The 25,996-nt window shown below is 34.0% G+C and overlaps 5 protein-coding genes across 6 annotated transcripts; 4 read left to right on the forward strand and 1 right to left on the reverse strand.

The window, feature by feature from the left end:
• Positions 1–203: 203 nt before the first annotated feature.
• Positions 204–4,810, reverse strand: LOC8274143 (nitrate reductase [NAD(P)H]). Its single transcript, NM_001323741.1, is given in 4 exon segments — positions 204–1,880; positions 2,764–2,996; positions 3,392–3,532; positions 3,676–4,810. Coding segments are annotated over 4 exon segments (2,745 nt in total). The 5' UTR covers positions 4,697–4,810; the 3' UTR covers positions 204–530.
• A 5,932-nt stretch (positions 4,811–10,742) lies between these two features.
• Positions 10,743–12,008, forward strand: LOC8274142. Its single transcript, XM_002513783.3, has 3 exons — positions 10,743–11,164; positions 11,248–11,427; positions 11,533–12,008. Exons 1-3 carry the CDS (start codon positions 10,871–10,873, stop codon positions 11,593–11,595), a joined length of 537 nt encoding a protein of 178 aa, XP_002513829.1. The 5' UTR covers positions 10,743–10,870; the 3' UTR covers positions 11,596–12,008.
• Positions 12,009–13,255: 1,247 nt separating this feature from the next.
• Positions 13,256–13,912, forward strand: LOC8274141 (probable calcium-binding protein CML29). Its single transcript, XM_002513782.4, has one exon. It carries the CDS (start codon positions 13,267–13,269, stop codon positions 13,771–13,773), a length of 507 nt encoding a protein of 168 aa, XP_002513828.3. The 5' UTR covers positions 13,256–13,266; the 3' UTR covers positions 13,774–13,912.
• A 1,511-nt stretch (positions 13,913–15,423) lies between these two features.
• LOC8274140 (probable 6-phosphogluconolactonase 1) lies at positions 15,424–20,889 on the forward strand. 2 transcript variants are annotated; one of them, XM_048371485.1, is made up of 4 exons: positions 15,424–15,576; positions 16,932–17,134; positions 17,403–17,538; positions 18,394–20,889. In XM_048371485.1, exons 2-4 carry the CDS (start codon positions 16,971–16,973, stop codon positions 18,892–18,894), a joined length of 801 nt encoding a protein of 266 aa, XP_048227442.1. In that variant the 5' UTR covers positions 15,424–15,576; positions 16,932–16,970; the 3' UTR covers positions 18,895–20,889. The 2 variants fall into 2 exon arrangements, with proteins under 2 accessions (XP_048227442.1, XP_015571421.1); XM_015715935.3 differs by lacking the exon at positions 15,424–15,576 and having other exon boundaries at positions 16,792–17,134.
• Positions 19,444–19,857, forward strand: LOC8274139 (keratin-associated protein 6-2). The gene has a single exon (XM_002513780.1). It carries the CDS (start codon positions 19,444–19,446, stop codon positions 19,855–19,857), a length of 414 nt encoding a protein of 137 aa, XP_002513826.1.
• Positions 20,890–25,996: the final 5,107 nt, after the last annotated feature.

The raw sequence follows: 25,996 nt of genomic DNA on the forward strand, positions 1-25,996 counted from the left end.
TTTTAAGCCATAATTTCCCTGTCAATAGCTAGTGTTACCACTGTACCTTTATAATGGTCGGAGTGTGGTCCTCTTTTAATTCCATGAAAATGCCATCCCACTAGATGTTAGGTGCGATGTCATATATGTATTTGAGAGCAGTTTAACCATTCAAATTGCTGAACTAGACATTATTCTTGTTAAAGGGAAAAAGAAGCTATTTATGGAGAAAAAAAATTGATATTTATACATGAGAGAAATGAAACCTAATGTACATTTGCGTACAAAGAGCATTTGTACTGACCATACAAGAAGACTTTGCCTCTCTACAAATGGATACATCTTGCCCCATAGACTGCTGCTCTACCCCACTTCATATACCCTTCAACATTTTTGTCTTTCCTTTTTCTTGGACTAAGGACAAGAAAGTGAAGCCACGTGGCATTAGCATGACCATTTATTAAAAAAAAAAACGAATATAAGTAGTAGTATAAATATATACAATCTGGGAATATTCTAAGAATTTTTCTTGATCATCTCCTTCTCGTCCTCTAGAATACTAGCAATGAATTCTTGATATCATAGTTCATCTTCTCTAAATTTGGCTGGACAGCAAACTGAATCATAGGTGGAGGTCCACAAGCCAAAGCAAGAGTATCATCTGATCCTTCGGGAACATGCTCCCTCAAGATATTTTCTGTGATGAACCCAACACTATATTGCCACCCTTCCTTGATAGATTCTTGGACAACATACCATACCTTTAATCTTTCATGATGCTCTTTTGCCCAGGAATCAAGCTCTTCTCTTAACAAAATATCATCTTCCGTACGATTAGCGTACACCACATACATCTCTGTATCGTCTTCTGGATCTTTCAGAATAGCTTGAATTACTTGATAAATTGGTGTTATTCCTGTTCCTCCTGCCAACATGGTTAGCTTCTTGGCGAATTTGGGTTTGCCATGAACCATGAAATTGCCACGCCCAGCATACTCGATATGACCCAAAGGACCCTTCACGTCTATTACAGACCCGAGCTGTAGTGAGTCCAGATGCTGAGACATGAGCCCTCCATTAGGAAACTTTGGATGAACGCCCTTGAAGTAAACCTTGATCACAAGATCAAAGTACCCCACCACATCAATGGTGCTAGTTGGCGTATAAGCTCGCATGCATAGCTTTTCATCAATAGTAGCACACAGAAAAATGTGTTTCCCAACTGGTAACCCTAACACTTGATCATCGGATGGTAATGCAAATCGAAAGAGACGCACATCATGTGAAAGTGACTCTTTCTTCACCAGCTTGCATGCGATTTTTTCTCGTGGAACAAGGGCAACATTTCTTGCTGGAGTAGGTGTAATTTCCTTGATTGGAGCTAAAGGTGTTTGTGACATATTGGATGCACCATGCACTGAATTGTTCGGGGAGGATGCATTGGAATCAGTTGTATAAGCTGTCGAATCGACTAGCTCTCCAATTCGATAATCCTCGAGCATTTTCTTGGCCTTATCAGAATGGATTGCATCGAATTCTTCAGTGCAGTCAGTGCCTGCATTGATCAGAATGCTATCAGTGCCGCCAGGGTGATCTTTTAGGAAGCGAGTGCAATCATAGACGTGGCCATGGACAATTATCCAACAAGAATCAGCGGAATTGTGTTTCTTGACCTCAGCCATTGAAACTGTCTTTGACGAAGTATTCATGAAAGGTGTTGAAACACTTTTCTTTAAGATGGGATGGTTTTCTGATGATATTTCTAGGTGTCTTTCTTTGGCCATCCATCCGCCGGACTGGTTGGCCGGCACGGTGGGGTGCTCGAAGACAATACCGATTTCACCCTTGTGTCGTTTGCATACATTTGTTTTTATCCGGAACCAGCAATTGTTCATCATTCCCTGTAAATTTGTGCACAGTGAAGACAGATTAGCTGACTAATCAATAATCCTTTTGAGCCAATTTTGAAAAAATAAAATAACAAGACTTTTTGTTAAAAATAAAATAGGTGAGATGAGATGGGATGGAAATCTGAAATATACTTTTCTTTGACAATTGATTAATTAAAGACTATATTAAATATTGACAATTCAAACTAAATAAAAAAAGTTTGTACAGAAAGAAGATATTTTTACAGACAATACATATGAGTTTATTTTATTAATCTAGATTCATAATATTATATAATCAATGTTTATATAAAAGGAATATTCAATATTTTCAAAGACAAAGTTAAAGTCTACCGTCTACATCAATGGCAATTTAATTTAGAAAAAAGTAATACTTTCTTTCTGTAGAATAGAAAAGCACTTAGTACTAGTATTAAAAACACATGCATTATAGTTTATAATAATTTATAATTAATAAGGCCCACCCAGCAGTAGGGATGAGGTGCGCAAATTTGTTTGATAATGAAAAATGAAATAAAAGAAAAGGCAGGCAGCCAAGGATTGTACGTGAGTAAATGAAGGTAACAAGTGGGTTTAGGGGCACACAATTCCAAACTCTGTGGGGTTGTGGGCTGAAATCTAGATTCCAAAAGTTGAATCTCGCTCATGTCACCTTCATTACAACACAACCTCTCAATTTTCTATTGGCTTAGGTATCTTGCAACTTGTTTAGCCTTGACCACATTAAACAAGTGTAGTGTTCTCAATTTTCCCACGTACTACACCACCGGTTGGCTAGCCCACTAATTTTATTTACTATTATTATATTCTATGTATTTATTTTTTGAGAAATTTTTTACAACAGTTTAAATAATATACAGTAATGGGAACATACCATAACATTCCAATTGAGCTTTTCCGGCTGGGTGTTAAGGGTCTCATCCCAGGCCCGAACAGCAATCTCTTTGGCTCCAAGGAGGTCCAGAACCTCAACTTCCAATGACCAGAAGCACCAGCACCAGTATTTGCCATATTTGTTAGGCTTCTCAGGATGATCTAAGGAGCACACTTGCCAAGTGTCACCGCCATCCATAGTCACTTCAACTCGTGTCACTTTCTTCCCACCACCTAGAAAAAATTAAATTGCACAGGAAACAAGAAGATTAGTTTCACCTGCAATTGTTACTTGCAACTTGCCATTACAAAACACAAGTTTCAATCTATCTGCGCCTGCTGTTTGTTCAGCTTTTTTGTACATGAAACTTCAAGCTTTCATTCCCACACAAGCTTCTCTTTTGTTTCTTTTCATTTCCATATATACGTAAGTTGCAAGTAAGGTAGATGTGTACCAAACAAAAACAGTGTAATTTCCTATATTTCTTTATTCAGGTATATATATGGTAACAAACCAGACAATTTATATATATATATATATATATATAAATAAATAATATATATATACCCTGCTTTTTGGATCGGTAATTAATTTGATACGCTTTTAAATATCTGAAGAAGAAACTCACCGGAATATGCATAACCCTTCAACGTATACGGCCTCTGAGTTGTCCACGAGTTAATAGGCAAGACCTCTTCATGGGACGGTGTCGTTATCACCGAGTTTATGTTCAACTCGTTGATGATATATTCCGGCTTATACCACCATGCTATACAAGACAAACCAAACAAAATATTTTACTTTTTCACATCATAAACTTTTTTCAAACGATAGTAAAGTTAAAAAAAAAGAAAAAAAAAAGAAATCAAGTCCCATATTTATGTAAATATCAAAAAATAAATAAATAAACACCTTCAGCATTAGCAAGCTCAGCGTCAACATGAGAAGGAAGAACTCGATTATCCTTGTAATGATAATAGTTATCAGATTCTTTTGTAGTGACAATAATTCTTTTTAACCATTTCACCATTCTGCCACCAATGAAGCCGGGAATAATCATTCGAACAGGGAAACCATGATCCGCCGCCAAAAGCTCACCGTTTTGCATGTAAGCCAAGATTATATCACGAGATGGATCCATGGCATACTCCTTCTTGATACTGGTCCCATACTTGGACCCACCGCCACCTGGCAAATCCTCAGCCCCTTCAAAGCACACATTGAGGGCTCCCTTTTTACGGCTGTAGATCCCACATCGCTTCAGCACAAAATGTAATGGTACGCCGCGCCACACCGAGTTGGAAACTCCCGCTGCACCCCAATTAAAACCTATGGTCTGTTTAACCATATTCTGCTCTTTTCTTCTATTCCCCGCGCAAACCAAAGTGACCGGTAATTCCCGGCTCGGGAAGTCGTTTACCAGCTGGTCCATGGTGAATCGGGTCGGTTTCTTAACCAGCCCGCAAATCTCAACGGTCCAGTCTTTCCAGCTAGCCTTTGGGACGGGTCCGTGGTTACGGACGTAATGGAGCGGGACTGGAGTGATGAAGCCGTGGTGCATGAGTTGCGTCAATGGAGCCTCAGAGTTAAATGGGTGTTTACCCGTGAGACGGATCATGGACGGGTGACGTTCGACCCAGTTATCAGCGGTTCCTTCATCTCTTGGGTCCAAAATGGAAGGCTGTAATTCGCTGTTGCCTTTGCGTATTAGATCACCATAATCAGCTTCATCGTCATCGCTGGAAAAATCATCATCCATTATAGGAGTTGGTTTCTTGTTGGAGCTGCTGCGAGTGAAATCTTGGTTAGTGAAGTTGAAGCCGTTTCGAATGGGAGAATCAGACCGGTGGGTTGGACCGGATTTGAAAGGACGAACGACGCCGTTTAAGGTGGGTTCAAGGTGGAATTGCCTGTTGTCCACAGAGGCCGCCATTAGAAACTAAAAAGAAAGAAATGAGAACACTTTTTTTTTGTTTTTTTTTCTTTTCTCACTTTCTTGAAATCAAGTTCAAGAAAAGTGTTTGAGTTTTGCTTTGTTTGTTGAATTGAAGGCGAAAAGGAAGATGGTTTGGTTAAGATTTATATAGGCGGGAGAAGGGGGGGGCTTGAGGTCTAAACGTGTGAAAGAGAATGCTGGGGCCCATTTGATTGGATCCTAATGGCTCTATATTTAACCAATTACGTCATTTTTCAATTATTTTCATTTTGAGAAACAGCAGAAATCATAAAAAGAAAATAAGAATTAGTTAGCTGGTGTCGCCCAGGAGAGTGGATCCATGGCTCAAGTGGTTGCTATGAGCTGAAAAGGCCATGGTTTCGGCTGCAGCCACACATATAAATGTATTTATATTATAAATAACAAAATCGCAAAAACTTCTAAATGGTTTCACATTTTACAACTCTTATCCACTAGTTTTTAGTGTGTCTAATCCTTTCCATCAGATATTTTTCAAATATTATCTCTTGGAAGGAAGAATTTCTTTTTTATTTGTCCTTTTTCTTAGAACTGTTAAGCATACATAGGAAAAGCAAGTAAAAAGAAAAAAGAAAAAAGGGGACAGTTTATATGTGCATGCATGGATAGTTTCGTGGGAGAATGCACAAAGCGCACTTTGGACTTGAAAAGAGAAAGGTGGTAGGTGGGTGGCTATGCGGTGAAGGCAGGCGAAAGAGAAAGATGCGAATAAAACTCCCCCAGTTGATTACTCCTGAGCAATTCGTAACCCACCTACACACACACACACAGAAATTAACTCGCCAACCTTATTTTCTGGTGTCTCTTATTGTCTCTCATCATCTAGATTTGCTTTTTCAGCCACACTTCATAGCACCGCTAATGCCTAATATTTGAGTTCAATTGGCTTAATTCTATTGATATTGTAAGCTTGAAACTAATTAAAATTAACAAATAAGTTTTACTATATTAGTACTTCCTAATCTCCTTCGGCCGAAAACACATAAAAAGACGTAATTAATTAATTAAGAATAATGCTATTTAACTCAATGTAATATGCGATGAGATATTAAAATATGGATGGATATTATTTTAATAATTAAATAATAATAATTTAAAATAAAAATTGTGATAAATAGAATAATACCATACCAAGTTATATAATACTTAAGTTCATATATAAATATTGGATAAATTTATATTTTTTTTGAAATATATAATCAAACTAACTAATAAAATATGTGCTTAATTTTAGGAATAATTCAGAAATGAGATCAGAAAACTTCATGCAAAATAAGATATAAACAAACACAAATATATTTCCTTTTTCTTTTTCAAATTAGACAAAATAACGAAGTTAAAGGAAAAAAAAAAAAAGAAGAAGAAAAGAGTAACGAGATTAAATCCAATGATGCCACGAATGGATTATGTTGAAGTCATCATATTCGTATTGTAAGCAGAAACATATAATAATGCTCAAGTATCTTTTCATAGATATTAAGACAGGGTAAAATGATTAAATTTGTATTATAAATTATTAAAACTTAGTATTAAAAACTAATGATTCTATCAATACGATTTATTAATGTTAAGCTTCCCACAAAAAGTACCCAAGTCAGATAACAAAGTCAAGCACCAAATGCTGCGAGTTAAAATTGCCATACATAAAATGTTGCCCCTCCCATTGTACGGACGTGGAACAATAATTCTGAGTGTATTATTATAAAAGACAGCCGTTGTGATTTAATAACTAAATATCCATGCAGTAATTAGTTTAATATTTCAAGTTAAACATTATTATTGAAAAATTAATAAAGTAAAATAGAAGATAATTAATAACTAATGTGTACGATAACTCTAAATTTTTCATTATATAATTTTTTTTTTGTATAAGATTATTTAATAACTCTAAATATCAATTTATTGTGATATTATAATAATCCAATGAAAATTTTCAATGATAATTATCAGAATATATTATTTATGAATTTATACTTGCTTTGTACATTTTGGCATCTTTTAAAATGAACTATAGTTTTATTTTTTTAATACATAAAATAAATGATTATTCAATTTTTGCCAATAATCTAATATCTACTGAGGAAAAGTAATTTAATTTATAATTCTAAATTAATTTAAAATTCAAAAATTAATTAATCACATGATCACGTGAAGTAATAGTTAATATGTGTACTGAGTTTTATAGGCATTCAGTTAAAATCTTGATAAGTGTTTTAACTTATTTTATTCATCTGTGATAATTTTGTTGACGTGTTTAAAATTAACTTATATTCATGCACAAAATAACTGTATTTTATTTCAACAGTATTTATAAAATTCTACTAGGTTAAAGAAGGTTTTTTATTAATTAATTTTAAATTATGTTTTTATCTTCTATATGTATTTTCATCTACAAAAATCGAATTTATAAAAAATATGTCTGATAAAACAATAAAATAAATAGATTATATTGCAAATTTAGGTTAAAGCAAAATATATTAATCGAGTAATAGTAATAGTTTGTACAATAAGTAGCCGAGTAGTGGTAAAGTTGCTAAAGCTTTTTTTATTTGTTATATTAAAGTTTTTTATTATTAATAATTTTAAATGGTGGAAAAAATATATAAAAGAGTTGTTGAGAACTACCCGAAGTCTATAAATTTATTCGAAGTCATATGAAATATAAATTATCCTATAGCCAGTTCAATAATATGCAAAAAAAACTTTCAGAATCTCAAAATAATCAAAATAAAATAAAATAAAATATAAGAGTAACAATATGTGTAATACGCGAGTAACTATAAATATAGTTTATAAATTTGATTTTATATAGATGAATTTCACCCGTAAATTATTACGCTTTAAATTTATATTATATTTTTATTTTCTATATGCAAATATCTAATTATATGAATAATTAGTAGACAATATTAAATATGTTTAATGTGTTGTATTACATTTCTGTAAACTATATATTTGGTCACACTATTCAAGTTCTTTTAGTTTATTTGTTATTTTATTGTTAAATTAATATTTTTAAAAATATTCAAATTCTTAGATTAAAACGACAAGAATAAATTAAATTCTGAAAAGAACGTATAATTGTTAATTATGTTTGAAACTGTATAAATTTTATTTAGTTTCAAAATTAAAGTTATATTTTTCAATAAAATTTAAACTTTTAAAATATTAACAAACAGAATAAATTTATTTTTTCATTCATTAAACTATGAGTGGCTCTTTCATTCAAAACAATTTTCATAAATGAGTAGCAAATGGCCTCAGTACAGTAGTAAACTAAAATATAAAAAAGAAGAAGAAAAGATGAGAGAAAGTGTGAAGACACCTTTAAGACAAGCAACAGACAAAGTAGAGATTATAAGATGAAAAAAAAGAGTAATAAAGAAATGAAGATTCGACCAATAATGGACATAGCAAACTGGTAAAAAGTAAGATTAATTATTATAATAGGCAATAAAAAACCAAAATGGGAGGGACAAATATAAGACTGTGAAGTGGCGCATGGGAACTCCAACGGCCAATGAACAAATTAAAACATGGGGCGACTGAGAGGAAGAGAAAGGAAAGAAGAAGATTGATTTTTTATTTTTTTCTTTCTTTCTTTTGGGTTTTTATTTTTTGTTGTTTGTTTTTCTTTCGCACCAAACATTAAAGAGAGATGGGTCAGGGGTTTAGTAACAAATTTAGAAAGGGTCAGAAACTGAGAAAAGGGAAGTGGCAACTGGGGGCGGCTAATAGGTTAGTTTTGGGGTTAAAGAAAAACATGTGTGTTGGCCTTTTGATGGAGCTTTGAGCCAACCCTTCTTTTCTTTTCTTTTCTTTTATTTTATATCCTTGGTGGCTCATTTTTCATTTTCCATTTCTTTTGTTTCTTCAAGATTGAGAGGCAAAATTTTGTCAAAACTTGAATAAGGTCCACAGATTGATAGAGGGCCAGCTCCCTTTCCCCTCTCTCTTTCCATCTCTTTTTCTTATTTATTTGTTTTCTTTTTGGTTTATTTAATTAATTTATTATTTGTTTCTTTCTCTATATATATGTATATTCTCTATTCTCTGTAATGAAACATATTATTTGAACACAACTCATGATCTGCTCCTCACAATGTGGTGATGTGATTGTACTAAAAAAAGAGCCATTAAATTAATAATTACAAAAGATATCACAAGATAATGTTTCAAGAAAATATATATATGTGTAGCATTAGAATATGGGGTTAATTTTTTTCATTTTTCTTTTTCTTTGTTTCCTTTCATTTGTCTGTTCGTTAATATTTATGGACTGTTTCTGCAGCAAACTCTCTCTTAAATATCACACAGATTATTTTCTTCTTTGTCACTTATTTTTGGTCCCACTCCTCTGTAAATTTCACGTTCACATCCTTCCAAACCCCTTTTTTTTCTTTTTAACAAAAAGAAATTCTCTAAATGAGAAAAGAAAATATGTGTGGTTCCATGTTCATTGGCACACCTCACGAGGTTGCCTGCAGCTTCCTTCTCCTTTCCTTCACTACCCCATTTTCTCTAATTATTTTTATTTATAAAGAAATATAAAGTTTTGCCTAGATTAGAGATAATTCAGGAGATTGTTCGGTTTAATCTCATTGGTTTAGGAGAAATAATAAGTGGATTCTCAGAACAAGGACTACATTGATTTCAATAATTTATCACTAAACATATTTCAATAAACAATGTCCTTAATCATATTATTATTCATTTTTATAAAGTCTATATATATATATATAAGTCAAAAAATTAGAAAGAAATAGCACGACTTTTTACATACAAGTATACCAACAGAACTAGGTATCTCCAATTATATATATGTGCTCATAGTATTGGTTCAAACCCAACAAAGATATTTTTTGGGTCAACAAATCTCAAAAAGAGAAAAAGAATCAGAGATTATGGTGCCCTAAAGCTAAGGCTATGTTTGTTTTGAATGAACTTTAGGAGTTGGATGTACATGTGTAAAGCAACTTTAAGCATCATTTTTTAGTTGCAAAGAACTTCATCTAATATAATAAATATAACTTGAATTTTGAATCCTACTGGTTCCTGGAACCTACAATTACAATACAAGACTATGCTTATTATAAGTCACTGTGAATACAGCTATATAAATCTGTGTCCAACAGAAATGTCCTTTTGATCATTATTTTTTTAATACTGGGGCTAAAAGGGTTCAGGCATAACTTGAGGCTGGAGGTATTAACAAATCTTGCTTTCAAGGAAATAATTATAACTCCAGTGTTGCTTTCAAATTTTGGAAGTTGGCAAGTGGGCTGTTAATATAGTGCTTAGTGGCAAATTGCAAAAAGTTGGCACTTAGAATTACATATATTTATTGGGAGCAACATGATGACAAGGAGATTTTAAAAGAAAAAAATGATTGCTAGTCTCTGGATCAGTCACTGCCAATGTTATTGCAAAGGCAAAAATGTAACAGTAACAAATATTAATGATAATGTTAAAATGAGTAGTCATTGATCAACCAGCTAGCACTAGAATGGGTCTAAAATGGGGATTTTCAAAAAGGAAATATGACGAAAGAATTAATCATTGAGTATATCTTGTCAATTACTGTATTTGTAGATGAATCTTGAAATTCATTTTTCATTTCTCAAAACTTTCTAATTAATTTTTTAAAATTTCTTTAGTTATATATTATAAATATTTTATATTTTAATGTTGAATGATTGATATACATTTTATTATTTAAATTTAATAAATATACATTACTTATATATGTACTTGGTTTTATTACATGAGTAGAAATATAAGAGCAAGAATTTTCCTAAATTCTTTAGTGTACAATATGTCGTTGGTCAGCACCTTTATACTGTAGCTCATGTCTCTCATTCTTCAACATTCTCTGCAAGCGTAATTGGGCTTTATATGGTTTTAGTGCATGTTTAAGCCCAAGCTTAATTGTAGGTTGAACATTTCAGAGTTGCATACTTTGGCAAAGCATATATAAATGAGGAGCAACAAATACATATATACATCTACAAGCTCGGGAAGAAACCAATACTTCGTTTCCGAATGCCTCTTGCGTTTCATTTTCTTTCTAAGGAATTTACCCTTTTCTTTCCCTTATAAACCACCTGGTACTTGACAGAATTCCTGAAGTTCATGAGGAAGCAAGAACCAGGAAAAGATGTAAAGGATACAAATTCTACAACAGGGCCCAACACCAACAGAGTCATTATCACTGTATATGTAGAATCACCAGGAAAACGTTTGCATCAGAAGATCGATCTAACTAACAAAGCCACCACAAACCCATTATTGAAAAGGCCTCAATTCACAAGCACAGAAGGCTACAATCGTCGGGCTGAGCTTCTAGCCTATTCTCGTGAGCTAAGAAACGGTGGTCCACACCAGACTTGGCAGCGTGCGAGAAACTCAAGGCCCGAGGAGTCCAAGGTAAGAAAATAATGTGCATGGAATTCGGATTGCATGCATGGTATTGGAACTGAGAAAAATGAAAAAATTTCGCTGATGAACAGATGTGGAAATGGTCAAGTATACCAGTGAGGATCCGAGCGTCACTTCGAAGGATGTTTCGACGAAACAGAAGGATCTTTAGGTATGAGAGAATTCGATCGGAGAAGTACAGTGAAGCGGGACAATTCAGTAGAAGACAGAAAAGGGCTCCAAGAAGATACATTACAGCTGCTAGTTACTGTGTAAATTTCATTGCCCATTTTAACTTCTGCATCTCGACAGATTTACTATCCAATATACTACTTAATAAATCATCATTCAAACCATTATTATGTGTTAATTTGCAGAGAAAATTGAAGCATGTGCTTAAGGAATTATCATGTGGGGTGCGATGTCGAAAGGGGCTATAAAAGTCGGCTGCTGGAGAAAGAGTGATGGGTGGAAAAAATATCTGCGGCTTGAGCTTCTCTAACTATGTAATTTGTTACAATTTGATTGTGTCAGAGAAGAGTTCATGCGAATTCTGAGTCCTATTCGGTTTATCCAAAAATTTAGGATCTTTTGGTAACTGAAATCTTTCACAGATTTTAGAGTCTTTGTGGCATCAACATAAAGCAATTCCATGAAATATTTCTTCCTATTAAGATAGTCAGTCCATAATGATTTTAGCACGTCACTCGATCCTTTACATAATTTAAGCGATATCATAGGAGCTGAAGAGATGTTTTAGATAGACCGAGTCTAATTTCTCCAGTTGTTGGAATACCTATGAAATAACTCTTTGTAATGCAAGTTTTGGAACATGAACTTTTCTACTTGTTAAGCAAGTCTTTTAATTAGAGATGCTTATCATCGAAAATAAAAAAGGATTACTTACTAAATAAATCTTAAACCTTGTATTTATTTTGAAATTTAGCATGTGGGTTCATTTGTTTCTAATATTACCACGATCAAAATGGATACTTTCATTTTAACACTGTGAATTAAGAAATAGAACTTGGGACTAATTAGTTAAAATCCTAGAAATCTAAGGTTTGAAAGAGTTTTTGCAAGAAATGACAAAACAAAATAAAAAGAAATGGATAAGGGGTTAAACTGTTACATCTTCTGAATCCTAACAGAGATTAGTGAAATGTTAGAAAGAATTATTATTGTTAGATCATTTGTTTATTTATTTAAATAACATTAATGATTCTAATGTCAATAAATTTTTATTATCTAAGAATTAGAATTAAATGCCAACTATATATTAAAATTAAAAAATAGTTCAGAATACCGAATTCATTTGATAATTAAGTGAGGAAAGGGTGAAAGTAACAAATTAAAGCAAAGGTTGAGAATAAGTAGATCGCTTGTGAGAAAACAAAAGAGTATATGTATATGCTATTCAAAAGAATCTGAGAAAATAAAGCATAGTTTAGCTGGAAGCATGAAAATGATATGTTGCCTTTACATTTATAAAATTGTTTTATATTAAGGGTTTCAATTGCTTAGACTTTGACATATTAATGTGCCTACTGTAATTAGTAGCATGAAAATTAATATCTAGCTCAAGGGAAACTTAGAAAGTGATTAATATACCTAGCTCTCTGAAAGTCTTCAAGATCTATCGCAATATATCTATATGTATTCGTCGTCTCTTTTAATGCACATTGGAAAAGCAATTGAATTCTAAACCAAAAATTGAAGCCAAAACTCATCCATATTTTACTATATGATGATAGATCATTCTCTCAAAACTTGAAAAATAATAATAAATTCATGTAATGTATGTTGGTGGCATTTTTCTATTACGAAAAAATTGGAGATAAGATGCATTTTTCTTTGTGCTTGATAGTAACAAGTGAAAATAATAGTAACGAGTATTCAACAACACTTGTCTAGGCAGAGGATAATAGAATTTTACTGTCACAATTAGCATATCTAACCCCCACAAGTTGAGGATAAAGAATTAATACCATGACCTTCAGAGCATAAGAATCTACCTTTTCTTTTTCTCATGCTTTATCTCAGCACTTGGGCACCACAAAGAATAATCATCTTCTCTTCTTCTTCTATTAATAGGCTCTGCTTCAGCAGAAATGCAAAGACAAGTTCTCATTCTTTTCCTCAGCATATCCATGGCTCTGACCGCATCCCTCTCTGCAGAAATCGAGACATTGAACCAAGTCTTGTGTCTGGTGGAGGCGTTTAGAGCCTTTGACTCGGACAATGATGGTTCGATTACAACTGCTGAGCTTGGTGGCATCTTGGGATCACTTGGCTACAATGCTAGCAAACAAGACGTGAGGGCAATGATGCAGCAAGGAGACACTAACAAGGATGGTTTACTTAGCATGGACGAGTTCCTGGAGATGAACACAAAGGATATTGAACTTGGTGTGCTAGGAAACATTCTCAAGACAGCCTCTGAAGCTCTTGACGCCGATGAGGCTGTGACGCCGGGGGAGTTATGTGAAGTTATACAGAACGGGGGAACAGATATTTCCTTGGAGACTTGCCAGCATATTGTTGCTTCCATGGATGGGGATGGGGATGGGGCTATTACCTTTGAGGACTTGCAGCTAATAGTTAATTCCCTTATCTAGTTCCAAGTCCTAGTATATTATAATCTAATATTAAAGAACCACTCATATGTAGACTGCAATGGGTTATGTTATATAATTTTTAAGAGCAAGAAGAAACATGTAGTAGATCTCTTATTACTAATAAATCTCTACTTGTTCATCTTTTCTGTTACCTAACATGCAATATGCAAAACTTTCTACTCACTGAACCATCTATTCTTATGAGGTTTTATTGATTCACTTCTCTCTCAAGCTACTAAGATATGGCTAAAACAGCGCTCCTGTTGGGGACAACTTAACCCAATCAACCGTATAAAGCAAGCAGCAAACAGGAATCAGCGAATTACAATTGAAATTTCATCCATTCATTCATTCTTGTCAGTGATTGCATCAAACGAATGCACGCAAACGGTTAATACTGTAAAACAACATACTACAGAACCCTATTCTTCACAGTGTAATCAACAATTTAAACCTTCACAAACTACAATCAAGCTTCCTTCTCTACATAAACCCAAACCCTCAAAAGCGCATAAACACAAAGCATGCGAAGAATCAGGAGCCCTTGGTAGGTGAATCCCCAAAGCAAGGTCGCGCTACTGTAATAGCCATCAAAATGGTAGTCCTACACTCATGGCTAACACGTCCACCAAGCCCAGCAAAATCCACCAAATTAACAGCACAGCCAAATAAGAAAAACACCAGTACAATGAGCTATCTTTAACGAAGAAAACAAATTCCACAGCCATCTTCACATACAACCATTCTTATTAACCCCTCGAAGCTTCTTTTAAGTAGTAGACCAAAGGAAACCACAAAATGCCAATAGCAGCGAATAGTAGTGCAGCATTACCTCTATGTGTGCACAAAAGTGGCCATAGCACCAATAAAACATAGTGTTGAAGGGATAGCGAAGATGGTTCACTGCTTAAATCGAAAAGAAGACGAAGGAAGTGAAACCTCTTCTTCGTCTCTGTTTCACGAATTCCTGCGCCTTGTATAGATGGCAGAAAACTAAAAATAATTGCGCTTTCCATTGACGGAGATTGAGATTAATACAGTGCAAATATCTGCACTTTTTTAAATTTCTTTTAAATTCATCTAAAATCATATTTTCTTAATGATGCAAACTGATACTGCTTGCTGTATAAATTTCACTGAGATACAAATATGAATCAATTAAACATCGTATAGATTAATTGCTACATAATCCAAATGAACTCTATGGTAGTACAAGCCTAGTGTTAAATCACTGAACGTGATTGACCAAACTCTGTATGTTGCTTTAGCTAAACGTTTCTTTGAATCCACTCAGAAATTATTAGAGAAATTCGTGGACTTTCTCAGATTTCCTAGTTGCGTATGTACAGCTCGAAAACAAACTGTTATTGAGTTTCAAAGTAAACAAGACTTACCCATAAACTTTTCGGATATATATATATATTTTCAACTGGCTATAAAGATTCATTTATGTTGATAAATTTGAAAACTTTTAGCTTTTCTTGTCCTTTAAAAAATAACAGAGGGATGTGGCATTAAAATTTATGGTAGCTGAAATGAAATAAGTAGACTGATCCATGAAAGTTTCTCACCTAAATTTCTTTGTTTTCATCCAATGGTCGGCCAACACCCAATAGCAACACATTGCGTGAATTATACAGCAACAAAAGATGGTCCTCTCTCTGATGTCTTTAATGGTGCTGCTATCTTCCAAACTCAAAAAGTCTTGTACAAATTGGAAAGCTCTCACCACTGCCCGCAACATTTGAATTTTAAGGTCGTTCAACTTCAACAATTCTGCTTATCTCGAATATGTTTGGAAAGGTAAGGCTCTAAACAAAGGTGAATTTTTTGCTGGCTCCGATAAAAATTCCAAAAAGAAAGATATGTACAAGAAGTCACATAATTTCTTTTCCTCCTTCTTCTTCTTCTTCTTCTTCTTGTATATATAATTTAGCATCCACAGTGTTAATAATTGCGAATTTTATCAATTTTATATTTGAGACGGATTAAAATGTACCAAAAACTTATCGAAATTGTGTTATGTTTTAATTTCATATGTTCTTACTTGTAAGAGTATCAATGTTGAAATTAGATTTTCAAAAACAAAATTCATATTTCTGAAATTTTTAGTTTGAAAGTGAATGATATTTCTTTATCCATATCAATAGTTATTAAGATTTACAGTAAGTTGGGTTGATTCTATTAAGCTAGCTATTATAATTGACATAAAATTAAATCTTAAAAAAAAAATTGAAATTCGTCTTTATCCAGAAGGGATGAATAAAGAGAGGGTCGTCGGTTTTAGTTGCATCCTATTTAATTTGAAATGAAAGGATTAAATGTTAACACAGCAATAACTGACGGTGGCTCATTGTTCTTGGCGATTGGCTTATTATTTTCTTATTTTTACTGGCCGAGCAATAAATTCACTACAATAACTTCGAGCTTATCCAATTTAGTCCAATCAAATCATTGAAAAATGAGGGCAAATCATTTACCTGTGTATTATTAAAATGTCTTTGATTATTACACATAATTAATTAACTTCCTATTTGACATGAAATGAAACTCTTCTTGTAAAAAGCATGGCTTTAGATAAAAATGCTTTCCTTTACATGTTAAATGAAATTTAGTTGCTTATAATTAACTTGTTTAAGTTAATTTTATAACAGAAAAAATTATTATTCAGGTTTAGTGTATGTTCCATCTATATATTAAATGGATAGATAATTGACATATATTCATAAAGTTTTAAATGTTAAGACATATATGAATTATCTAATATCAGAGTGTGAAATATTTATATATATATATATATAAATAAGGATTACTTTACTGTTAGTTATGATGCATAGGACAAGGGCAGAAATAATAGAAGCCAAAAAATAGAAAAGCAACAAAAGGATAGCAAAGTAAATTTGAGAGTGAAAACAAAATATTAACGCTAGGGTTTCCAGGCTAAGCACTTCTCCTTTCTTGACGGAGGAGAGATCGATGTGCGTAGTAATTTAATGTACCACACTTCTTTAAGTAACGTTGACAGCCCACATCCATCGTTTTCAAGTCGAGCGTGCTATGCTTTGTTTTCTTGCTTTTATTTCTCTTTTTTTTTTGTCTTATATGAGATTTTCTTTTTTCAAGTTAAAAGAAAAAGGATAGTTATTTTTCGTGCGCAGATACTTGATTGAGAGAAAAGAGAGAAGCTAGAGAGGTAGATGGAAATGGAGAAGAGAGATCCAGAGCTCAGGTTGTTTGATAGCAGTGAGGAGCTATCCTCAGGGCTTGCTGATTATATTCATGAAATTTCAGAGTCTGCTATAAAAGAGAGAGGTTCTTTTTCCATTGTTCTCTCCGGAGGAGATGTACCAAGACGCTTGGGGTGCGTACTACTATTACCTACCTGCTTTTCCCTCTGTCTCTCTCCCTCTATGTAAAACTTAATTGTTATAGCTTTCTTTATTTTTCTGTGAACACAATTTTGTTTCTTGTTTCAATGGTTCTATTTTTCAGAGAAGTTAACATGCAGGAATGTTATTCCGTTCTCATTTTTGAGATTGTGAGAACGGCCTCTCTGAATCACTATGGTTTGTTATATATATATATATAAATTCATGATTGTATGCATGTAATGTGGAATGTTAATGTAGGACGCTAACAAGGTCAGCGTTCTTGAAAATGGTGGAGTGGTCGAAATGGCATGTGTTTTGGGCTGAGGAGAACGTGGTTGCTAAGAGACACCCTGATAGCTTTTACTGGCAATCCAAAGAGTATTTCCTCTCCAAGGTCCTCTCTCAAATGTTTATTCTGTAATCTGCTTCAACTTTTTCTTTTCAAGTTAATCAAAAATACTACAACAATAGCAGAATACAGTTTACATATTACATTTCTTGCACATCTATCTATCACTCTTCAAAAATTTCTTCTATTTCATATTTTATACTAATTGACAAGTTTTAGGGTTTCATTTGGATTAAGAAAACATGTAATTGGTTTAATTATAAAGAAAATAGAGCAATAACTAAATTATTTTTCTATAGATATATTTAAAATTTAGTATATACCTCTTCTATAAACTTATAAAATTTTACAAAACCAATTATAAATAAGGTTAATATAAAAAAAGAAAAAAAAATAAAATGACAAATAATTGAGATTTCTTTTATTTTAAAAAAAATCAATTAGTAAGTGACAAGATCGATTATTCTTATATATATTAGATGATATTTTTTTTATAGCGAATGTAAAGGAGATGTTACTCCTATTATATATTTTATAGTCTACAACCTATTTAATGAATTTTAATAAATAAATAAAAATAATTAATGACTAAAGTATTAGGCTATTTAAACCGGTTGAAGTTTAATCTTTAATTAATTTTTTTTTTTAATATTATCTATTGATTTAGTTATTTTAACGATAAGTTTTTAAAAGAATGAAATCGCGTAATTATATAGAATAATGTTTAGAAATAGCATGTTCAAAAAGAAAAAGTACGCTGAAGATAAAACTTGATCCAGTTATGAATTGATAAGCAATTCAACATTAATGAAGAATTTTATTCAAGATCTCCTTATTCTCGCCCAGACAACCCATCTCTTTTTTTTTTTTTGTTAATGTTCATTTTTGTTCTTTCAACAGGTTCCTATACCGCCAGCTCATATTGTTCCAGTAAGCCATGGCGTACCGGGAGACGCTGCAGCTGAAACGTATGAATTCTCAATCAGGCAACAACTCAGAAATCGAACGGTCTCAGTTTCTCTATCAAGCGATTGTCCCAAATTTGACCTTATCCTCTTAAGCCTCAGACTCGACGGCCACGTGGCGTCCCTTTATCCTAACTATCCCGTACTTGGAGACGTCACGCAGTGGGTTTCACGTGTCTTGATAGACGAGACTAAAGAGCGAGTAATTCTTAGGCTCCCTGTTATTAATGCCGCTGCCCACGTGGCTATTATCGCCTCTGGAGCTGATGTGGCACCTCTATTCCTGGATGCAATGATGGGTCATAATAAGCCCATTGGATCCGCTCCAGCTCAGACGATCAGGCCCAAAGATGGGAAGCTGGTCTGGTTCGTAGATACTAGTGCTGCCTCCTTGTTTTTACATGGGGGAGGATATTCTGCCACCTCAAATTCATAAAATCTACTAGACTGTATAGCTTAGAGATGTGATTATGTTTCATCTTTGCATATTTGCCATTTTCATTTTCTCTGGTAGCTTCATGAGCAAGGTGTTTCTTTTCTAGCTAATACAAAAATATATCAACAATTTAAAAATTAATCTCTTTCAAAATGGAGTTATATGATTTCTGGATGGCCTTGCTGCTGTCTTCTATCCCTGTGAAGTTATATTTTTCCATGGACATGAGATGTGTGTGATATATGACTCATCATCAGCACACCCTAAATAACTTTGTGAATCACTCGCATACGCAAGCAAACCAACCGAAATGCAACTTACATTTTTGTGTTTCTCCGTGATGCACGCAAGAATTAATCGACAATAATGTTATTGTGATGCTGATATGCCAATACGTGATTTAGTCACTAGAATTTAGAACTAAGAAATGCACAGCAGAAGAACCCATTTTCAGATACGAGGGTGCATGATCTTTTCCTAATAAAAGAAGCCTAGAACCAAAATTTTCATTATACCAGCTTCTTAACCTTACCTCACTAAGAAAGAAAAATGGCAATAAAGCTGGAGGAATATGTGAAAGTAATGCTTGTGTTACTTGCGTTTGCAGGTCACCTCCATGCTCATGATATGCCTACTGAAAACAATGAAACAGCCTCAGCACCAACTGATCAAGGGGACAACACAGGCGGTACGGACCACAGTGAAGGGTGGGTATACCGTTGTGGTTGTGATGCCGCCCCTGATGGAAGTTGGAATTACAATTGGGGTACAGGTTCAGGGCCTGATGGCAGTACTTACGGGTATGGATCGGGCTCAGGTCAGAGCCCTGATGGTGGAGGATTTGGGTTCGGTTGGGGCAGCTCTAGTTCATCTGCTGCTGGAAGCACTGATTCTTATGGATTTGGCACCGGTGATGGGGATGGCAGCTACTGGTTAGAAAATGATCCAAATCATGGTGTCTAAGGTCATCATCCCAAAGTTCTTGGCACCAAAAATAACAGGGACAAGCACAAGACCTAATTACTGACTATAGTTTATAGTTTGTTGTGTATAAATAAGTCCATTTATGATTATTGATATTATGCTCTACGAAAACATGCTTTTTTCTTTCTCCTTTTCTTAATGTGGATTTAATAGTGCAGGCGCAAGTTATTGATTGTAGAGTATTTTATAGCTCAAGAAAATACAAGTATTAGTATCATATATTTCTTTTGTATTGAGAACTGGAAATATTCCTCCATTAGTTCCAGGTTTACTAAAAAGACAATAACTAAATTTACTTATTGGTGAGACTGGCAATTCTTAAAGGCGACCTCTGCCTAAACGGCTGGTCGTTTTTTCTTTTTAGCATTATCCTGAACTATACTTGAAATCTTTTAGTATTTATTAACGCCTCTTACTAATAAGTTCTTGCAATCCGAGATATGAAAAGGTAAGCAGAGCAAGACCTGAAAAGAAAGTCAACAAATGGCAAATCAAGGTAGTGGGCGAGGCAGTTCAAACCAGAATCCAAGGTGGGACTTCCGATCGCAGTCTGGGACATCGCATAATGGGAGCTGGACTTACAATTGGGCTACAGGTTCAGGTCCTGGTGGTGGAAGCACTTTTAGCTTTGCGTCAGCTGCTGCTTGGAGAGGTGATAATAATGGCGGATTCGGTTTCGGATGGGGTGGGTCTACCTCACTTGGAAGCGGAAGCTTTGGATTTTATGGAAACGGCAGCGGATTCGGATTTAGCGGTGGCAGTGCCAGTACCGGTGGTTTTAATTTTCACCATAATTTTGGTCAAAGCCAAGGCTCATCAGGCTAAACCAGGACCGACAGGGTTGGCAATAGACCTATTATAACCTGAATGATTGCAGTTGATTTATTGCATATGTATGCATATATGGAATGAAAGGAGTGTACTACTAAAATCTGCTAGTTTTCTCTGTTGGCTAAGACTTGAGAAGTATGTATTATGAATGCAATAAAAAGAAGTGAAAACATTTTGCAACCTCATGGAATTGATTTAATTTCTTAAACCCATAAAACTATTTATAGCATGAAAAATTATTGGATAGAACAGTTTATAAATTAAAAAAAAAAAGTTAAGGTATCAGGACTTTAGGTTTGTCTGAATGAGCATAGTTTAAGTGATTGAAGAGAGAAATTAAGAATGTTTAGAATAATGGCTCAGTAGTGAAGTCAGCCAACACCTTTCTGCTGCAAGGTTGGCCAAAGATCTGTATTCAGACTCGATGCTTAATCTAGCTACAACATGTTGCTTTTTAGAAGACCAGAAAACCAGTGTATCACTAAAATAAACACAATAGCCTGCTACTGACCGACGATCATCGGGACAACTAGCCCAATCAGCATCTGAAAAACCATTTAAAAGAAGTCTGTCACCATGTTTAATATGCAGGCCAGCAATTGTAGTGCCACTTAGATATCGAAGAACTCTCTTCACCGCTTGCCAATGAACCATTCTTGGTTGTTGAAGCAATTGACTTAACTTGTTTACTGAGTAGGCTATATCTGGTCGAGTGTGTGTGAGATATTGGAGGGCTCCTATAATTTGTCTATAGGTTGTAGGATTCTTCATGATTTCTCCATCTTGTTTAGACAACTTCTTTCCCATTGCTAGTGGTGTTGACCATTCTTTGACATATTCCATTCCAGCTCTCTTGAGTAATTCTTGAATATATCTTGATTGTGTAAGATACATCCTAGTTTCATCTCTAAAGACTTTAATTCTAAAAAAAATAATGTAAAGACCTCATGTCTTTCAGTGAAAAGATTTTGTTTAACTTGTGAATGAAAGTTTACACAAGTTTATTATCATTGCCTATTAGATGTCATCAACATGAATGAGAATAAACAAAACTTTAGTGTTATACTTGAAAAAGAAGAGAGAAGTGTCACATTTGGAATTGCAGAATCCCCAACTATTAAAGTATCTTTCAACCTATCAAACCAAGCATGGGGAGCTTGTTTAAGGCTGTAGATAGTCTTGTCAAGTTTACAAACAAAATTTGATTTCTTTGGATCAACAAAGCCCTCGGGTTGCACCATATAAACATCTTGAGTAAGAAAACCATTCAGAAACGCATTATTTATGTCTAGTTGTCGCACTTCCCATCCTTTGGAGACAACTAGAGTGAGCACAAGTCTGATTGTAAAGGGTTTGATAACAGAGTTGAATGTCTCAAAGAAATCAATGTCAGGTGTTTGGTGGAATCCCTTGGCCACTAACCTTGATTTATAACGCGCTATACTCCCATTTAGATTGTATTTGAGCTTGAAAACCCATTTACTTCCAACTAAAGACTGAGCTTCAGATACTGGAACTAGATGCCATGTTTGGTTCAAGGTTAATGCTTGATACTCAGTTTGCATGGCTTTCTTCCAATTGTTATTACTAAGAGTTGCTGAAACAGTTACATGTTCCATAAAATTCAAGTTATCAATACTCTTAACGATACCTGTATAAGGAAATTTTGGCTTGTAAATTCTCCTCTTTCCTCGCGTAACCATGGGATGGCCAACTGGTGGAGTTTCTGGTTGAATTGAGGACTTTTTTGGCTCATCATTTATGGAACTTTCAGCAGCAAATTCTTGAGATAAATCTCTTGGTGAGATAGAAGTTGAGCCTTCTGAACTTGATGATGCCACTAAGGAAGTTTGATGTTGGTTTGTATAAGTAGAATTTGTAGTCAAATTAGTTAAATTTGAAGGTAGGTTCCATGACAATGGTGTAGAAATAATGACAAGACTTGATGATATTTTGGTATTTAGAACCCAAAATGGAAGGAAAATTCTTTTTCATTGAAAATTACATGTCTAGAGATATATATTTTACCTATAGAACTGAGACATTTATATCCTTTAAAGGATTCACTATAGCCAAGAAAAACACACTTTGTTGAATGAAATTGAAACTTATGAGTTTGATATGGTCTAAGATATGGAAAACAACTACAACCAAAAATCATTAGGAATGAATAATCTGGAATTTTGTCAAATAATTTTTACATTGGTGAAATATTTTGAAGACAATGAGTTGGTAGTCTATTTATTAAAAAGATAGCACTTTCAAAAGCTTCCCACCAGAATTTTAATGGCATTTTAGCTTAAGCTAAGAGAGTTAATCCTATTTCAACAATATGTCTATGCTTCCTTTCAGCTCTACCATTTTGAACGGAGGTATGTGGGCAAGTGTGTTTAAAAATGATTCTAGATTGTTGAGCTATTTGAAAAAATGACAGATACTCAGTTCCACAATCTAAGTAGAGCTGTTTTATTTTTCTGCCAATTTGATTTTCAACAAGATTTTTAAAATGACTAAAGGCTTGAACAACATCACTTTTGAATTTTAAAGGATATACAAGTGAAACAACTAAAATCGTCAATAAACTGTATGTAAAATCGATAACCAGAAGATGAAAGTAATGGTGCAGGTCCCCAAAGATAGGTATGAATTAAATCCAAAATAGATTTTGCATGCGATTGAGAATTTTCAACAATTTGGATTATTTACAGCAGAAACAAGATTATACTGGTAAGAACTTTCTTGTCGTAGGCAATGGAAGTAAACTTGATATTAGCTATGTAGCTAATTCAAGATTTCCTACTCAACGAGAGAATTTATTGCTTAAGAATATGTTATATGTTCCAAGTATCACAAAGAATTTGCTAAGTATCTCTCAATTAGTGACTGACAATAAGGTAAATTTCATCTTCTATTTTGGATTTAATTCATACCGATCTTTAGGGACCTACACCATTACTTTTATCTTCTAGTTATCAATTTTATGTATAGTTTATTGACAATTTTAGTTGTTTCACTTGGATTTATCCTTTAAAATTCAAAAGTGATGTTGTTCAAGCCTTTAGTCATTTTAAAAATCTTGTTGAAAATCAAATTGGCAGAAAAATAAAACAACTCTACTCAGATTGTGGAACTGAGTATCTACCATTTTCTCAAATAGCTCAACAATCTGGAATCATTTTTAAACACACTTGCCCACATACCTCCGTTCAAAATGGTAGAGCTAAAAGGAAGCATAGACATATTGTTGAAATGGGATTAACTTTCTTAGCTCAAGCTAAAATGCCATTAAAATTCTGGTGGAAAACTTTTGAAAGTCTTGTCTTTTTAATAAATAGACTACCAACTCATTTTCTTCAAAATATTTCACCAATGCAAAAATTATTTGACAAAATTCCATATTATTCATTTCTAAAGATTTTTGGTTGTAGCTGTTTTCCATATCTTAGACCATATCAAACTCATAAGTTTCAATTTCATTCGACAAAGTGTGTTTTTCTTGGCTATAGTGAATCCTCTAAAGGATATAAATGTTTCAGTTCTACAGGCAGAATATATATCTCTAGACATGTAATTTTCAATGAAAAAGAATTTCCCTTTCATTTTGGGTTTCTAAATACTAAAATATCATCAAGTCCTGTCATTATTTCTGCACCATTGTTATGGAACTTACCTTCAAATTTAACTAATATGACTACAGATACTACTTGTACAAACCGACATCAAATTTCCTCAGTGGCATCATCAAGTTCTGAAGGCTCCACTTCTATCTCACCAAGAGATTTATCTCAAGAATTTGCTGCTGAAAGTTCCATAAATGATGAGCCAGAACAGTCCTCAATTCAACCAGAAACTCCACCAGTTGGCCATCCCATGGTTACGCGAGGAAAGAGCAGAATTTACAAGCCAAAATTTCCTTATATAGGTATCATTGAGACCATTGATAATTTGAATTTTATAGAACTTGTAACTATTTCAGCAGCTCTTAGTAATAACAATTGGAAGAAAGCCATGCAAACTGAGTATCAAGCATTAACCTTGAACCAAACATGTCATCTAGTTCCAGCATCTGAAGCTCAGTCCTTAGTTGGAAGCAAATGGGTTTTCAAGCTCAAATACAATCCAAATGAGAGTATAGAGCGTTATAAAGCAAGGTTAGTGGCCAAGGGATTCCACCAAACACCTGACATTGATTTCTTTGAGACATTCAGCCCTGTTATCAAACCCTCTACAATCAGACTTGTGCTCATTATGGTTGTCTCCAAAGGATGGGAAGTGCGACAACTAGACATAAATAATGCGTTTCTGACTGGTTTTCTTGCTGAAGATGTTTATATGGTGCAACCCGAGGGCTCTGTTGATCCAAAGAAACTAAATTTTGTTTGTAAACTTGACAAGGCTATCTACAGCCTTAAACAAGCTCCCCGTGCTTGGTTTTATAGGTTGAAAGATACTTTAATCAGTTGGGGATTTTGCAATTCCAAATATGACACTTCTCTCTTCTTTTTCAAGTCTAACACTAAATTTTTGTTTATTCTCATTTATGTTGATGACATCTTGATAATAGGCAATGATAATAAACTTGTGCAAACTTTCATTCACAAGTTAAACAAAATCTTTTCACTGAAAGACAATAGGGTCTTTACATTATTTTGTTGGAATTAAAGTCTTTAGAGATGAAACTGGGATGTATCTTAAACAATCAAGATATATTCAAGAATTACTCAAGAAAGCTGGAATGGAACATGTCAAAGAATGGTTAATACCACTAGCAATGGGAAAGAAGTTGTCTAAACAAGATGGAGAAATCATGAAGAATCCTACAGCCTATAGACAGATTATAGGAGCCCTCCAATATCTCACACACACACAACCAAATATAGCCTACTCAATAAACAAGTTAAGTCAATTTCTTCAACAGCCAACAATGGTTCAGTGGCAAGCGGTGAAGAGAGTTCTTCGATATCTAAGTGGCACTACAACTGCTGGCCTGCATATTAAACATAGTGACAGACTTCTTTTAAGTGGTTTTTCAGATGCTGATTGGGCTAGTTGTCCCGATGATTGTCGGTCGGTAGCGGGTTATTGTGTTTATTTTGGTGATACGCTGGTTTTCTGGTCTTCTAAAAAGCAACATGTTGTAGCTAGATCAAGCACCGAGTGTGAATACAGATCTTTAGCCAACCTTGCAGTAGAAATGTGTTGGCTGACTTCACTTTTGAAAGAATTCTTATTTCCTCTTCCTTCTAGACCCATTGTCTAGTTGACAATTTAAGTGCAGCTGCACTTG

The sequence above is a fragment of the Ricinus communis genome, chromosome 2 (genome assembly GCF_019578655.1).
Source record: "Ricinus communis isolate WT05 ecotype wild-type chromosome 2, ASM1957865v1, whole genome shotgun sequence".
In the NCBI taxonomy this organism is placed as follows: domain Eukaryota; kingdom Viridiplantae; phylum Streptophyta; class Magnoliopsida; order Malpighiales; family Euphorbiaceae; genus Ricinus; species Ricinus communis.

Coding starts and splice junctions, on each gene's coding strand:
- LOC8274142 (XM_002513783.3), top strand. CDS start 10,871: ATGAGGAAGCAAGAACCAGGAAAAGATGTAAAGGATACAAATTCTACA. Junction 11,165..11,247: donor CAAGGCCCGAGGAGTCCAAG/GTAAGAAAATAA, acceptor GCTGATGAACAG/ATGTGGAAATGGTCAAGTAT. Junction 11,428..11,532: donor TTACAGCTGCTAGTTACTGT/GTAAATTTCATT, acceptor GTTAATTTGCAG/AGAAAATTGAAGCATGTGCT.
- LOC8274141 (XM_002513782.4), top strand. CDS start 13,267: ATGCAAAGACAAGTTCTCATTCTTTTCCTCAGCATATCCATGGCTCTG.
- LOC8274140 (XM_048371485.1), top strand. CDS start 16,971: ATGGAAATGGAGAAGAGAGATCCAGAGCTCAGGTTGTTTGATAGCAGT. Junction 17,135..17,402: donor GATGTACCAAGACGCTTGGG/GTGCGTACTACT, acceptor ATGTTAATGTAG/GACGCTAACAAGGTCAGCGT. Junction 17,539..18,393: donor AAGAGTATTTCCTCTCCAAG/GTCCTCTCTCAA, acceptor TTCTTTCAACAG/GTTCCTATACCGCCAGCTCA.
- LOC8274139 (XM_002513780.1), top strand. CDS start 19,444: ATGGCAATAAAGCTGGAGGAATATGTGAAAGTAATGCTTGTGTTACTT.